Source organism: Mus caroli, unplaced genomic scaffold (genome assembly GCF_978045245.1).
Source record: "Mus caroli unplaced genomic scaffold, Mus_caroli_1 scaffold_12, whole genome shotgun sequence".
NCBI classification, from domain to species: domain Eukaryota; kingdom Metazoa; phylum Chordata; class Mammalia; order Rodentia; family Muridae; genus Mus; species Mus caroli.
Window position 1 is genome coordinate 38,868,028 of NW_028227267.1, and position 13,324 is coordinate 38,881,351.

Genomic DNA, 13,324 nt, shown 5'->3' on the forward strand with positions numbered 1-13,324 from the left:
TAAACAGTGATGTGAACTGGAGTGAGTTTGGGGGGTGAGGATACAATTAAAACAGGAACGATAAAGATTACCTCAGGGGCGGAAGGAAGCACCAAGGAAAGCAGTAGACAGGAGATGAAGGACTTTGGAGAAGAGTGGTGTGATGTGGGCAAAACACAGAGAAGGGCCTTAAAATAGACATTGCAGTTGGCATTGAAGCAGAAATAGAGTCAGCCAAGGAGCCAGCTCAGTGTATGTCTGCTGCACCGCTGCTGGCCTTCCTTGGCCTCTTCTTCAAGACATCTTTGGCCAGATGTGAGCAAGAAGAGAGTGAAGGCCTGAGATGGACAGTGTTTCTCATCAGAGAAAGATCAAAAAGAGGAGGCTGGATCATTTCTGGACAAATTATTAATTTCTGGAAGTGGGAAAAAGGTGTTTGTTTTAGACAGAACAGGAGAGGTCCTCCAGAGAGCCACTCTCTTTTTTCACTGTGGGTGTGGTCTGCCCTCTCTACACCCTTTCTCAACCCTTTTTGCTGATTTCCTTCCCACCTCCACTGCCCCCCATATCCCCTCATTTCTTCCCACTCTCCTCTAGCTCTGTCTCTTCCTTTCACATTTCCTCCTTTATCTGCTACTCAATACTAACACACTTATTTTAGAGTCAACATTATTTGAAGCTCTTCAAATAATTTCTGAAGTCTCAAGTCTAACACTTTTTCAATGAGCTACATACTCAGAGTGCCAAACAGTAAAAGTTAGTAAATGTGGTCTCTGTGTGGAAATAGGAAGAAACATTCCATCCTAATAGAATGTCTCTATTCACATACAACTTTTGTTTCCGCAGGCAAAAAATGAAGCCTTTGGTCATCAAGTTCGCATGGCCTTTGCCATTGCTGCTGCTGCTGCTGCCACCGAAGCTTCAGGGGAACTATTGGGATTTTGGGGAATATGAACTAGACCCAGAACTACGTGACTTACTTAGGGAATATGAGAGTACAGGGCCCACCAAACCACCTACCGTAAAAAGAATCATAGAAATGATCACCATTGGTGACCGACCTTTCGATGTCTACGATTACTGCAACGCTGAACTCAGGACTAAAAACATTCACTATAAGGGGCGCTGTTACCCAGAACACTACATTGCAGGAGTGTCCTATGGTGAGCTAGTAAAAGCCTGTGATGGTGAAGAAGTGCAATGTAAGAATGGCGTTAAATCTTGCAGAAGAAGCATGAATCTAATCGAGGGAGTGCGGTGTGTTTTAGAAACAGGACAGCAAATGATAAACTGCACATATAAAACCATCCTCATGATTGGTTATCCAGTTGTCTCCTGTCAATGGGATGAAGAATTCAAAATTTTTATTCCTAACCGTATATATAATATGTCACTACCCAAGGAGCAGTAAAGCATTGGACACCAGAAGTATGTCTCTCCCCACCCCCAACATTCTAGGTTTCTCTGAGCAGTTACATGTGGGAGTAGCTCACCCTGAGAATGGTAGTTTGGGTCTATTCCCTCTGATCATGCACCGCTTTCCTTTTCCGTCCCCAAAGCAATGAATGTCGGCATGGGCTATGATCACATAACTCTAACAGGTGTTTTCATAAAGGTTACAGAATGAGCCATGACAATAAGTCTCCAGCAAACAGATGTCAAGCATGAAGAGAAGCAGGAGGCTGGGTGTGCGAGTTCAGGTTAATGCCGTCAGCACTTTGGAAGCTAAGCAGAAGTTCCTAAGCTTGAGGCTTGTCTGTGCAACCAGGCAAAACCCTTGCATAATCAATCAAACAAACAAATACATAAATTTTTTTTTTTAAAAAGCATGCTTTGGAATAGCTGTCTGAAGATCATCCAAATTTTCATGTGATTTTCCTGGTTCAGCATGAAAAAATAAATGCTTCTTCACTCAGTGGCTGACTCTGTGGTGCCTGTAGGGGTTTCTAGGGCTGGATGGATTTTTACATTAACAACTTCTTTCAGACTTGAACGCAGTGAGTGCATCTTTCCAGTGTTGTGTTAATATGTAGTTCACCTTTCACATTCTTTACATTTAACACAATACCTAGTACCATGAATGAGGAAATCCAGGCAAAGAGGGACTCAAGATAAAAACCTTTACTGAGTACATAGCCACCCCTCACCCCCCAGACCTCTTTCCAGTTGTCAGTGTGTGTGAGAGGCCCCACACCTTGCTAGAGCTCAGACATAAGCCTTTGCCAAGACTTTCCCATTAATTGGTAAATTAAGGCCTCAGTCTGGCAGTTATTTTCATTCTCTAAAGAGAAAGGCACAGGGAAACCTTGCTTCCAAAAGCCTTACCTGGGAGGCTTTTGACTGTGATGTTAAATAAGTAAACGTCCTCATGAGCTCTTTTGAACCTTTGTGACACCCTTATACTACAATTCAGCCTTGACAGTGAGCTGCAAAAATTCTACACGTGGCTGGCCTGTTGTTATATGCTGTGAACGATTTCATCTGGGCCATGATGACATCATGGATTCTTTGAATTTTTCAATGTATACACAATCATATTTATAGGAGTATAGTATAGCACTATTGAGGCATAAAGAGAGTCATATAGCCCCCACTCCAGAATTCCCAATCTTATCCAAATACCTTTTAAAAATACCTATAGAGATGGGGCCCGGGGGCTAGTGAGATGGCCAGTGGGTAAGAGCATCCGACTGCTCTTCCGAAGGTCTGGAGTTCAAATCCCAGCAACCACATGGTGGCTCACAACCACATGGTGGCTCACAACCACATGGTGGCTCACAACCACATGGTGGCTTACAACCATCCATAAGGAGATCTGACTCCCTCTTCTGGAGTGTCTGAAGACAGCTACAGTGTATTTACATATAACAAATCAATCATTCAATCAATCAATCAATAAATAAATCTTTAAAAAAAAAGAAGAAATGGGGCCAGGGATGGTGATGCATGCCTTTAATGCCAGCTTTATCTACATAGCAAGCTCCAGGACTCCTGGGACTTCATAGAGTGTTCAGTCTCAAGACAGAAAAGAAAAAACGAAATGCAATTATGGTTATATGGATTTTTTCTTTTGAACGTATACAATATGAGAAATTCAGAAGTTGGCCTCAATTCACTGGATGCCTTACCAAGGCCTATTGTGCTTTAAATGTGTTCTAATTGCTATCAATGGAGCACTATTAGAGAGTTGGGATTTCAAAGATAATTGTGTAATGGGGGATCATTTCTCCTCGAGAGAATTAAGACCACTCTAAGGATAACTTCATGCAGGTTGTAGGTATGTTCTTTTACACATTTCCATACATCAAGTATCCTGCATGTATACTTTATAAAGCCAATCCTTTTCCTTATCCACAAAGTAGAGGCATCAGGCAATATAATCCCTTTAACCAACAACCATTTCACTTACAATTTTATCTGGTCCCAGTCCACTGAAGGATATGAAAATTCATAGGACCAAGAATTTTCCACAGTAGGATTAACTTGTCTGTGAATCTTCTTGGTGCTATTTTAATCATAATTTCTTATGACATCAAGACAAACAGTAAGCCTTACCACAGCATTATCTCTACCACAATCCCAAGATCTCATAGAATATTTTTCCATTTTTATATAAGTGGCTCAGAGCATTTTCATGTACTCTGTCATTTTGTTCATTTTAGGACTAGGTTACAATAAAGGAGTCAGGGATGAAATTTGTCTCAGTGGCTAAATGTTTTCTGGGCAAGTATGATGCTCCAGATTTGATATTCAAGCCACAAAAACTTTAAAATAACAAAGACTGGATGTGGTGGTGCTTGGCTTTAGTCAAGGTACTCAGGAGGCCATGGCAGGTGGACCTGTGAGCTGGGGCTGGTCTGCTTAGTGGGTTGCATGCCAATGGATCTACGTAATGAGACTGTCTCCAGCAACCAGAGCAACAAAACCTCAAGTAAAAGCTTCCTTCCCTGCCCCCTTTTTTTGTTTAAAGATATTCATAGTCACTTCTTAGTCAAACAACTCACGATCAACAAAAGGATGAGGTATGTTTGTTCTAATACGATTTTCTGTCTTTAGGATATATCTCTTAAGGGCTAAGAATGTATATAGCTTGGTAGAGTACTAGATGAGCACGCAAAAAAACTCTGGGTTCAGTTGCCAGCACTGCATAAGACTGGGAGTGGTGACACATGCCTGTTATCCTAGTACAGAGCAGGTAGGAATAAGAGGATCAGAAACTGATGGGTTTTTTTAATTATACAATTACTTTGAGGCCCACACGGGGTACATGAAACTATGTCTCAATGAATTCATTAATTTAATTAATAAAAAATTAAAAACATCTTCTGGTGGGTTATATTTATAATGTCAGGTATACTTGGGAGGCTAAGGAAGATTGTGGTAAGTCTGAATCCAATCTGTAGAGTTTCAGGCTAGTGTTAGCTGCATGGTTAGATCCTATCTCAAAATAAAATAAAAAACAGAAGAGAAATACAAACATTTCTCATATCTTTGAGATATACAAAACTAGACATTTTAGTCAATAAAGAAACATCACTCACTCATCCCATTTGGGACAGTCATTCTTTGATCTGCGCTGACTTTGAGAGTACATATCCCCCTCCTGATTTTACAGCTGGAAGATTACAAAAGCTGGTAAACCCTATGAAGTTCCCCTTAAGAGATCAAAGCAGGTATCTCTATCAGCATAGAGTCCCCTGGGAGTGCCTCCTGTCACATCAAAGGAATAAATAAACTGTGTCCAATATAAGATTTTCAACTTGAGGATATCTGCTCCCTGATGCCAGGATTCTAAAAGACGTACATGTTTTCTAAGCATTCATTTATACATCCTAAGAGAACAAGGGTACTTACAATGTTAACACAGGAGCATATTTATCTACTCTTATTTCAAAAACAGCAAACATTTAGACTACCAATGTCTCAGAGTCTCTTTTCCTGTTTTACTGAAATACACTGGTTTTAAGTAAGTCAAATTAAGCTGCCACTTTACGAAGTGTTTTGGTATTGCAGCCTGGGCATTTATCAATTGAAACCAAGCCATTTTAGGTTTTTCTGCTATTTCACATTCTATTCTCAATCATTACCACGTCATGGTATTCTAAGTATTCAGATGAATAATGACAAATCTTTAAATCTTTATATTTATATTCTGATGAGCCAATTATTTTTTTCACATTTGTTCCAGCAGGTCCACTTCAGTTTTAATAGGTTATTGCAGATTTTACGAGGGATATATTTGTCAAAATCTATTCTAAACTAAGATATTGGAGGAACATTTATGATTTAATTTTAGATAAATGGACACTGAACATCGATTCATACCTCACTTGTAGAATGCCTGTTCCCCACAGTTTAGGGAAGACTGCAGTGATAAAATGAACTAGGCCCAGATCTTAGACTATGGACATGGTAGCCTTTCCCAGTGACTAAAGAGTTTAGAGAGTGGTTTGGATTAAAGTGTGGGTTCCAGCAGCCATCATAAGCTAGGTTCAGCTCATTAAATAGACAGTGTTAGGGAAAGGCAGGGAAAAGAGATTAATCATTGTAACTACATTGAGAAGATGAAGAAATAAAGAGATAGGGTAGCCTACCTTGTCCATCTTCAGAATTGTGACATGAGATTAGGGTTAAACAAACAAACAAAAAAGAATCATATAACCAAGCAGTCCTGGTCACAATGTGTCCAAGCATCACCATTCCATTGGCTCTAGTCTCTCTTACAGTGTGGTGTAAATCATCAGAGCAGGGTGAGATCTTCCTCAGAGACCAGATCTCCCTTGAGGTGACATCGGATTCCAGACTTTTCTTTCTTCTAGCAGGAGACTTCCATGGAAATCCCAATTTCTTGGGAATTGTTGGCTCAGAAGTAGCTGAAGGCAGGGACACATGGTTCTCTTTAGAATCTTGTCTTTTGCCAACACAGTTGCACCAACAGTACACATTTCCACTCCTTAACCTTTGGTGATTTCTTACAGTAAATTTACTGGCAAATGGCCAAACTACAACACTGAATTTTCAGAGAGAAATCAACATCAAGACTACTAATACCTCACCTGTTGGAAGTCTTTTCTAGGACTTTTGAGATGATTTATAATGATAAAAATTCAACAAGCTAATGAAGACCTTAGACAGGTAACTCTGTAAGTAGCTTCTGCAATAACTATAGTGAATCTAACACAAGCTGTGCCAAATAAACAAAAAAGTGTCTCAAATATGTAAAGAATTAAAAGTATCCTACATGCAGAGATAAGAGACACTAAAGACTGAATCAGAAAACTCTTAAAAATGAGAAACACTTCAAAGAAGTAATAGAACACAAAAGCAAAATACAAAAAAACAATGGCTTCACTAAATACTGATAATGAACGTGCTGAGGAAAAATCAGAAGGGGGAGAAAATCCCACTTAAAACACCTTCAAAAAATATAAAAGATAAACCTAACCAAGGAAGAAAAGACCTCTACAATACATTTTTAAAAATACTGGGGGCTGGAGGGGTGGCTCAGCGGTTAAGAGCACTGACTGCTCTTCCAGAGGTTCTGAGTTCAATTCCCAGCAACCACATGGTGGCTCACATCCATCTGTAATGAGATCTGATGCCCTCTTCTGGTGTATCTGAAGACAGCTACTGTGTACTCACATACATAAAATAAATAAATAAATAATCTTAAAAAAAATACTGAAGAAGTTGAAAGAAGACACAAGTAAATGGGAAGACCTATTATGCTCATGGATTGCAGAACATCACGAATATTCAAGTATTGCTAAGCAACAATGTATAGATTCAGTGCAATCCTGTCCAAAATTCCAATATTTTTCACAAAACTAGGAAAAAGAATATCAAAACTCATATGGAAATTAAAAACACCCTGATTATCAAAGCAATCTTAAGCAGAAACAATGCCGGACCTATCATAATATCTGACTTCAACTTATATTTCAGATCCACAGTAGGAGAAACTGAGTGAAGTAGTCAAAGCCAAGACAGACAAGCGCTGCATGCTCTCTCTTATATGTTCATCCAACTTTGAATTCCTAGATTATGTGTAACCTGGAGTTTCAGTAAAGACCAGGAGGCTAAAAAGAACTATTAGAAGAAGAAGAGAAAACAGAGTCCTTCAGAAAATGGGGATGTTAGAACTCACATGGTATAAAAGTAGAGTGGGAATACTAGGGCTAAGGAAGCTTATGTGACAGTAGGGGTATGAGGATAAGAGGAGGGCAAATGTGGCAGAGAAAGCTACCAACATTAAAGATGTAGGAAAAGTTCCATGGAAAATTACTATACTTTAATTCAATTTAAAACCATAATTTTAAGCTGGGCAGTGGTGGTGAATAACATTAATTCCAGTGCTAAGGAGGCAGAGGTAGTTGGCTCTCTGAGGTTGAGGCCAGCCTGGTCTACAGTGTGAGTTGCAGGATCATCAAGACTACATAGACATACCATGTCACAAAACAAAAAGAAACAAAACAAAATGCAGGAAAACCAAAACCAATCAAACAAAAACATAATTTTAAAGAGTTTGGGGGCTGGAGAAATAGCACAGTGATTAAGAGCACTGATTGCTCTTCAAGAGAACCCAAGTTCAAGTCCCCACATGATAGCTCACAACTGTCTGTAACTGCAGTTCGAAGGGATACAACATGCTCTTCTGGTTTCCCTGGACACCAGGCATACATGTGGTGCATAGCCATATGTTGAGTCTTGCTTGGCTATGTGTAAGGGACAACATGACATGGTTCCTGACCCTGAAACAGAGCTGACAGGACATGGGCCTCCACAAGTGTCTGTGGTTGCTGTGGGCAAATGGCTTGTTTGTATGATAATGAACATATTTTCATATTCCTCCTCGGAGGAATGTCCTCCCTGTTAACATTAACAACCCATGATAATGAGAAGCAGCAGGAGTCTAGGATTTGATGGTGTGTCTAGGTCGTTAGCAAAAGTGTAAACACTGGGACCTTCAGGACAGCCCTGAAAGCTGTGGGAAAGAACACTAAAAACTGGAGTTCAAAAATATATGGTTCCACAGCTATATAAAATATAAGGATGCAATATGAATTATATAGAGCATCACAGATTAAAGGAACAGAGGCAGCTGAACTATGAGTCAACTTGTCAGAAAGCTACTAAGGAAGGAGATAAAGAGACTCAGGGAGAGGCAATCACAGGATGTCCCACCTTACTTACAAGGGTAGACATATTCTTGAGTTCAGGGTCAGCTTGGGACAGAGCACAGTTAGGTCTAACAGTGGTAAAAGTGCTAATTTCACCCACCTAGCTTACTGTTTGTGCTTAACAGAGGCAAGCAGAGCTTTGAATTTCTTTGCAATGTTAAAAAAAAAAATGTTTGCTGTCCCTCCTAAAAATCATGGCATTTGGGGTCATGGGATGATGATTCATGAGATAATCAAAATGGAACCTGGGGTAAAAACTGAATTAATATGTAAATTAAATTGGGTTTTTGATGTGCAAGAGATAAGCTTTCCAGAGAATTTTTAGAACAGCAAACAGAAACTTCTTGGAGAAATGTCTCAAGCAGAACATAGAGAAATCTGGAAAGCTGTCTCAAGCAAAATAGAGGGAGGCAGCGTGCAACCCACAATTTTGAATTCGAGTCATATGTTTCACCTCTCTCAAACACCCCTTCTCTCAGAACCCCTTTCCAAGCTTATGCTACGCCTTGGTAGTCATTTATGCAGGCAAAACACTTACTACTGTTTTTCTAAAGAGATATCGTGTCAAGCTGCCGTCTAAATTTTTATGTGTATACTATACATTAGTACTGATCTCAGCTCTCATCAGGGAAGCAGTTTTTACAGTTGGACAGTGGGCAGATGTCTACTAAATTAATGAACTGAATAATAAAGTTTGTAAATTAAGAGCTACCAAGTGAGATCCTGTCAACAAAATAAGCAACAATTTAAAAATCTACCTTTGCTGGTCATAGTGATACATATCTTTAATTCCAGTACTTGGGAAGCAGAGGCAGGCCGATTTCTGCATTTCAGACTACCATAATGAGAACCTGCCTCAAAAAACCAGTGAGTTAAATTTAGAAGACTAAGAACAATGAACTTAACATTTTGCTTTAACCAATCAATTTCCATCTTTAAAATTAAGATAAACTTGTGAAATTTTGAAGAAAATAATTTTAAGTGAAAGAAAAGACCCTAAACCTTCTCTTGTGCACACATTTGACAGTTGCTTATTGGCATCAGCACATTTTCAATACAGTTCCATGTTTAGTGTACAGAAAAATCTTGATGAAAGGCAGGCCTGAAGTTTTCCCTGGGCCTTCTGTCTCTGGCTGAGGGCCCAGAAGTGTCGATTAATGGTCCTGTGCCTCCCTGGTAGAACCTGAAGTACCTTTGAGGGGATAACACAAGTATGATCAAAGGATGGAGTTGATGAGGCTAGGAAGATACTGTAGGAGGTATGGAATACTCTGATTGGCCCCATTTATGCACACACTCATCCTTTTCTCCTGACCATCTACAAGAAAAGAGAGACCTGCTTAGTTACTTCAAACAATAGTTCAAAGATCATCAAAGATCTATGTCACTCTTCAATAGCCCCTAAACATGAAAAGGAGGCACACCACTCTAAAATTATTTTACTCTATATGTGATGTATACTTGTGATCTCAGTATTCTGAAGATGGTGACAGTAGAGTTAAAATTTCATGGTGAGAGCTAGACATAAGGCCATGGTAGAGCACATTTTTACAGTATCACGAAGGCCCAGCACCAGAAACCTGGGCTACACAGCAAAAACTTGTATCAAAAAATTACAAGCCAAGCGAGCTCAAATTGACAAACAATATGTAGATACTGTTGGACATAGTCTCCAGAGAATAACTTGTAGGGGAACCAGCAATCAGAAATTCAACAAATAATCTAAACAGCTGCAGTGAGGTGTAGGCACACCAGTTAAGAGAAATAGAAGCTGGGGAACTGGCTGGTAATGACGACTGACAGAGCAGGACACCATTTCAAAAGATTTCTCATACTGTGGTGGCCAGGCAGCAGGACATCCTCTGTGAATCACACTCTGAAAAAACTCATACGATTGAATTCTTAAAAGGCAACAGAAGGAAATAAAATTAAAATTATGGTCTTTTTTTAATTGATACTCAAAAACAAAAAAAGAAGGCAGTTTTAGCAATTGAAGATCTGCAAGCAATGTCCTTTAGCTAGGGACTTCTGCAAGGTATAAGTATATTACAGTTATTCTTTCCATTTCTGTGCCATGTCTTCAGTTAAATTAGCTTTCCCAAGAGGGTGATCACATAGCTAGGTGATTGATAGGCCCAGATGGATTAGCTCTTCAGGGACAAAACAAGAGTATGCTATGTTCTAATCTGTGGTGAGTATCAGAGTGTCGTTTCTCTACCCAGAGCCAAAGGCAGAACTATGAATCTATTCCCTTTACTAGGAAAAAGTAGGTTTGCCTTCATGGACCTCAACAAATCACTGAAACTTCAACTTTTCTATGTGCTGACTCAAATCTTAAGGGGCCAGTTATGAGGCTTCCCTTTTTTGGTAATATTAAAAAAAAAAAAGTAAATTGTTTATTTTTATGTTTGGGTCTATGGGCTTGTAAATGCAGGTGCCTGTAGAGGCCAGAAGGGGGCATCAGATTCCTTGGAGCTGGAGCTTCAGGTGGTTGTCAGTCACCTATATGGGTACTGTGAAATTTATTTGAGAACTGTATTAGAGTCCTTTAGAAAGCCAGCAGGGGCTCTTCACTGCTGAACAATTGCTTCATCCCCATGTTGTTTTCCTTTCTAGTACTAGCATGGAAATGAAAACCAGGGTCTATGGCCAACTATGAAGGAGAGGTCCATCCTCAATGACTTTTGTGATGGCTATTCCTGGTTGTCAACTTGACTACATCTGGGATGAACTACAATCCAGAAATGGAGGGCACCCCATAATCCAGATCTTGAGGCTGGAAGGCACAGGCTTTTGATCTGGATCTTGGCATGGGATGACACATGCTTTTGATCCAGAACTTGAGGCATAGTGGCCATGGAAAGCTTAGGCCTAACCAAAGGGACATATGCCTTTAATCCCAGAAGTCGGAGGCAAACAGATCTCTGAGTTCAAGGCCAGCCTTGGACAGAACAAGTTCCAAGTTAAGGACAGCTTAGGTCTAGGGGTGATGGTACACACATTTAATCTGGACCAAACCTTCTGCTGGAGGCCTACATAAGGAGAATGGATAAAAGGAAGGCCTGCTTGCACTTACCTGCCAGCACATTTGTAGGAATCTACTTCTTCAGAATTCCAGCTTATACAGAAGACCAGGTGGAATACCGAGCGTCCTGGGACTGAGCAACTACTAGACTTGAATTTCCCATTCACAGCTGCCCATTGTTAGATTAATTGGGCTGAAGCTTGTAAATCATTCTAATAAATTCTTTTAATATAGAGAGACACTCTATAAGTTCCATGACTCTACAGAACCCTAAGACAACTTTCAAGCCTGCTGATATCTGTCTAGCTACCATATACCATAAAGAATTCATAACACACACACACACACACACACACATTTTATGATAGCTGCACTGTTAATAAAAACCACAAACTTGATGAGGGAAAATCATCAACATTTCTGTAGTTGCTCCTGGAAAATAAAAAGTTAGATGAGAAAAACCATTAAGGTGTATCCATATCATTTTAATTCCCTATTAAAACAGGAAGATCTGAGCCAGGTTTGGCCCAACAGGTAAAGGTACGGGCCACCAAACCTATGACTAGAGTTAAGTCCTCAAAATCTCCACTATGGAAAGACACAGCCAGCTCCTTCAAGTTGTTCTCTGACCTCCCTAAGAATACTTAAGCAGTACTGTGATGCAAGCATGCACACGCACATGTACAATAAATAAATATGCAAATAAATGTATTTAAGTAAAAATATCTTATTTGCAGCCAGGGCTCCATGGTGAAAGCCTGTCTTGAAAAACCAAAAAGAACGTTCTGCTTGTTTGTTTGTTTCTCTTCTAGTCCCAGGAGGTTCAGGAACTGCACATTACCATGCAGACATAGCCAAGTCCAAGAACCGTACCACACACCACCCATCCTGAAAATGGCACAGAAATGGCATGTGGTGGTGGTTTAAGTAGGTATGACCCCCATAAGCTCATGTGTTTGGATGTTTGGCCATAGGGAGTGGCACTATTAGGAGGTGTGGCCTTGTTGAAGTAGGCATGGTCTTATTGGAGGAAGTGTGTCACTGGGGAGGCTGGCTTTGAGGTCATATATATGCTCAAGTTCCACCCAGTATAGACAGTCCCCTCCTTACTGTCTGTGGATAAAGATGTAGAACTCTCAACTCCTTCTCCAGTACCATGTCTACCTGCATACTGCCACGCTCCCCAGTATGATAACTGAAAGCCAGACCCAGTTACAAGCAAAAGCAGCTCAGGAAGAAGTGGTTTGTTCAGCTTACATGTTAGTCCATCACCTAGGGAAGCCAAGACAGAATCCAAGGTAGGAACTGACACAGAGGCCATGGTGGGGGCACTGGTCAATGGCTTGCTTCCATGGCTTGCTCAACTTGGCTTCCTGTATAACCCAGGACCACCTGCCAGGAATGGAACTGCCCATAGTGGGCGGGGCCTTCCCACATCAACCATTAATCAAGAAAATTTCCCACAGACATGCCCACAGGCCACCTGAGGGAAGCAGTTTCTCAACTGAGACTCTGCCTTACCAGACAACCCCAGTCTTTGTCCAACTGACTAATAATTACTACCCAGAATAGTGGGAATTATCAGTCTTTAAAAGCAATTCAAAGGGCCTAGGTCTTTAAATGTGAAGAAGGGACATGAAGAAAGTATATCTCATTTTTAGTGTGATATAAATCTGATTGCAATAATAACTTGGAATAATAATTTAATATAGCAGCAGAGAAATAAGCATGGTGCCTTGCTGTCCTCATTTCTTTTCCCTTCAAATATTGAGGCACATTTATTGTAGCAATGAATTTGAATTCAACTGTTTTTATATAAACATATTATTTTTCATCATTTAAATACTAATTTTCACTTTAAAGAGTAAAAAGAATTAATATATAAAAGCTAATCATATTCCACCATCCAGGGATTTAATTATAAGTATTGGCCTTTTCAGTACAGTTTCAATACATCAGTACCAGCATACTCAGCTTTATTAAGAAATCATGATACACAGATGCTGTTAGAGCCAAGCTGTTTCACAGTTCCAGTTAAAGGCTGATACACTAGCGCCACCTGGTGCTGTATATCATAAACAGTTCCGCACCTGGTATCTTAAAGTTTCAAGTATACATATGCATGCATGCACATGTGTCA

At 40.0% G+C, this 13,324-nt stretch overlaps 1 protein-coding gene across 1 annotated transcript; it reads left to right on the forward strand.

Moving 5' to 3' along the window:
• The first annotated feature begins 832 nt into the window (after positions 1-832).
• Positions 833-1,390, forward strand: Rnase9 (ribonuclease A family member 9 (inactive)). The gene has a single exon (XM_021182640.2). It carries the CDS (start codon positions 833-835, stop codon positions 1,388-1,390), a length of 558 nt encoding a protein of 185 aa, XP_021038299.1.
• Positions 1,391-13,324: the final 11,934 nt, after the last annotated feature.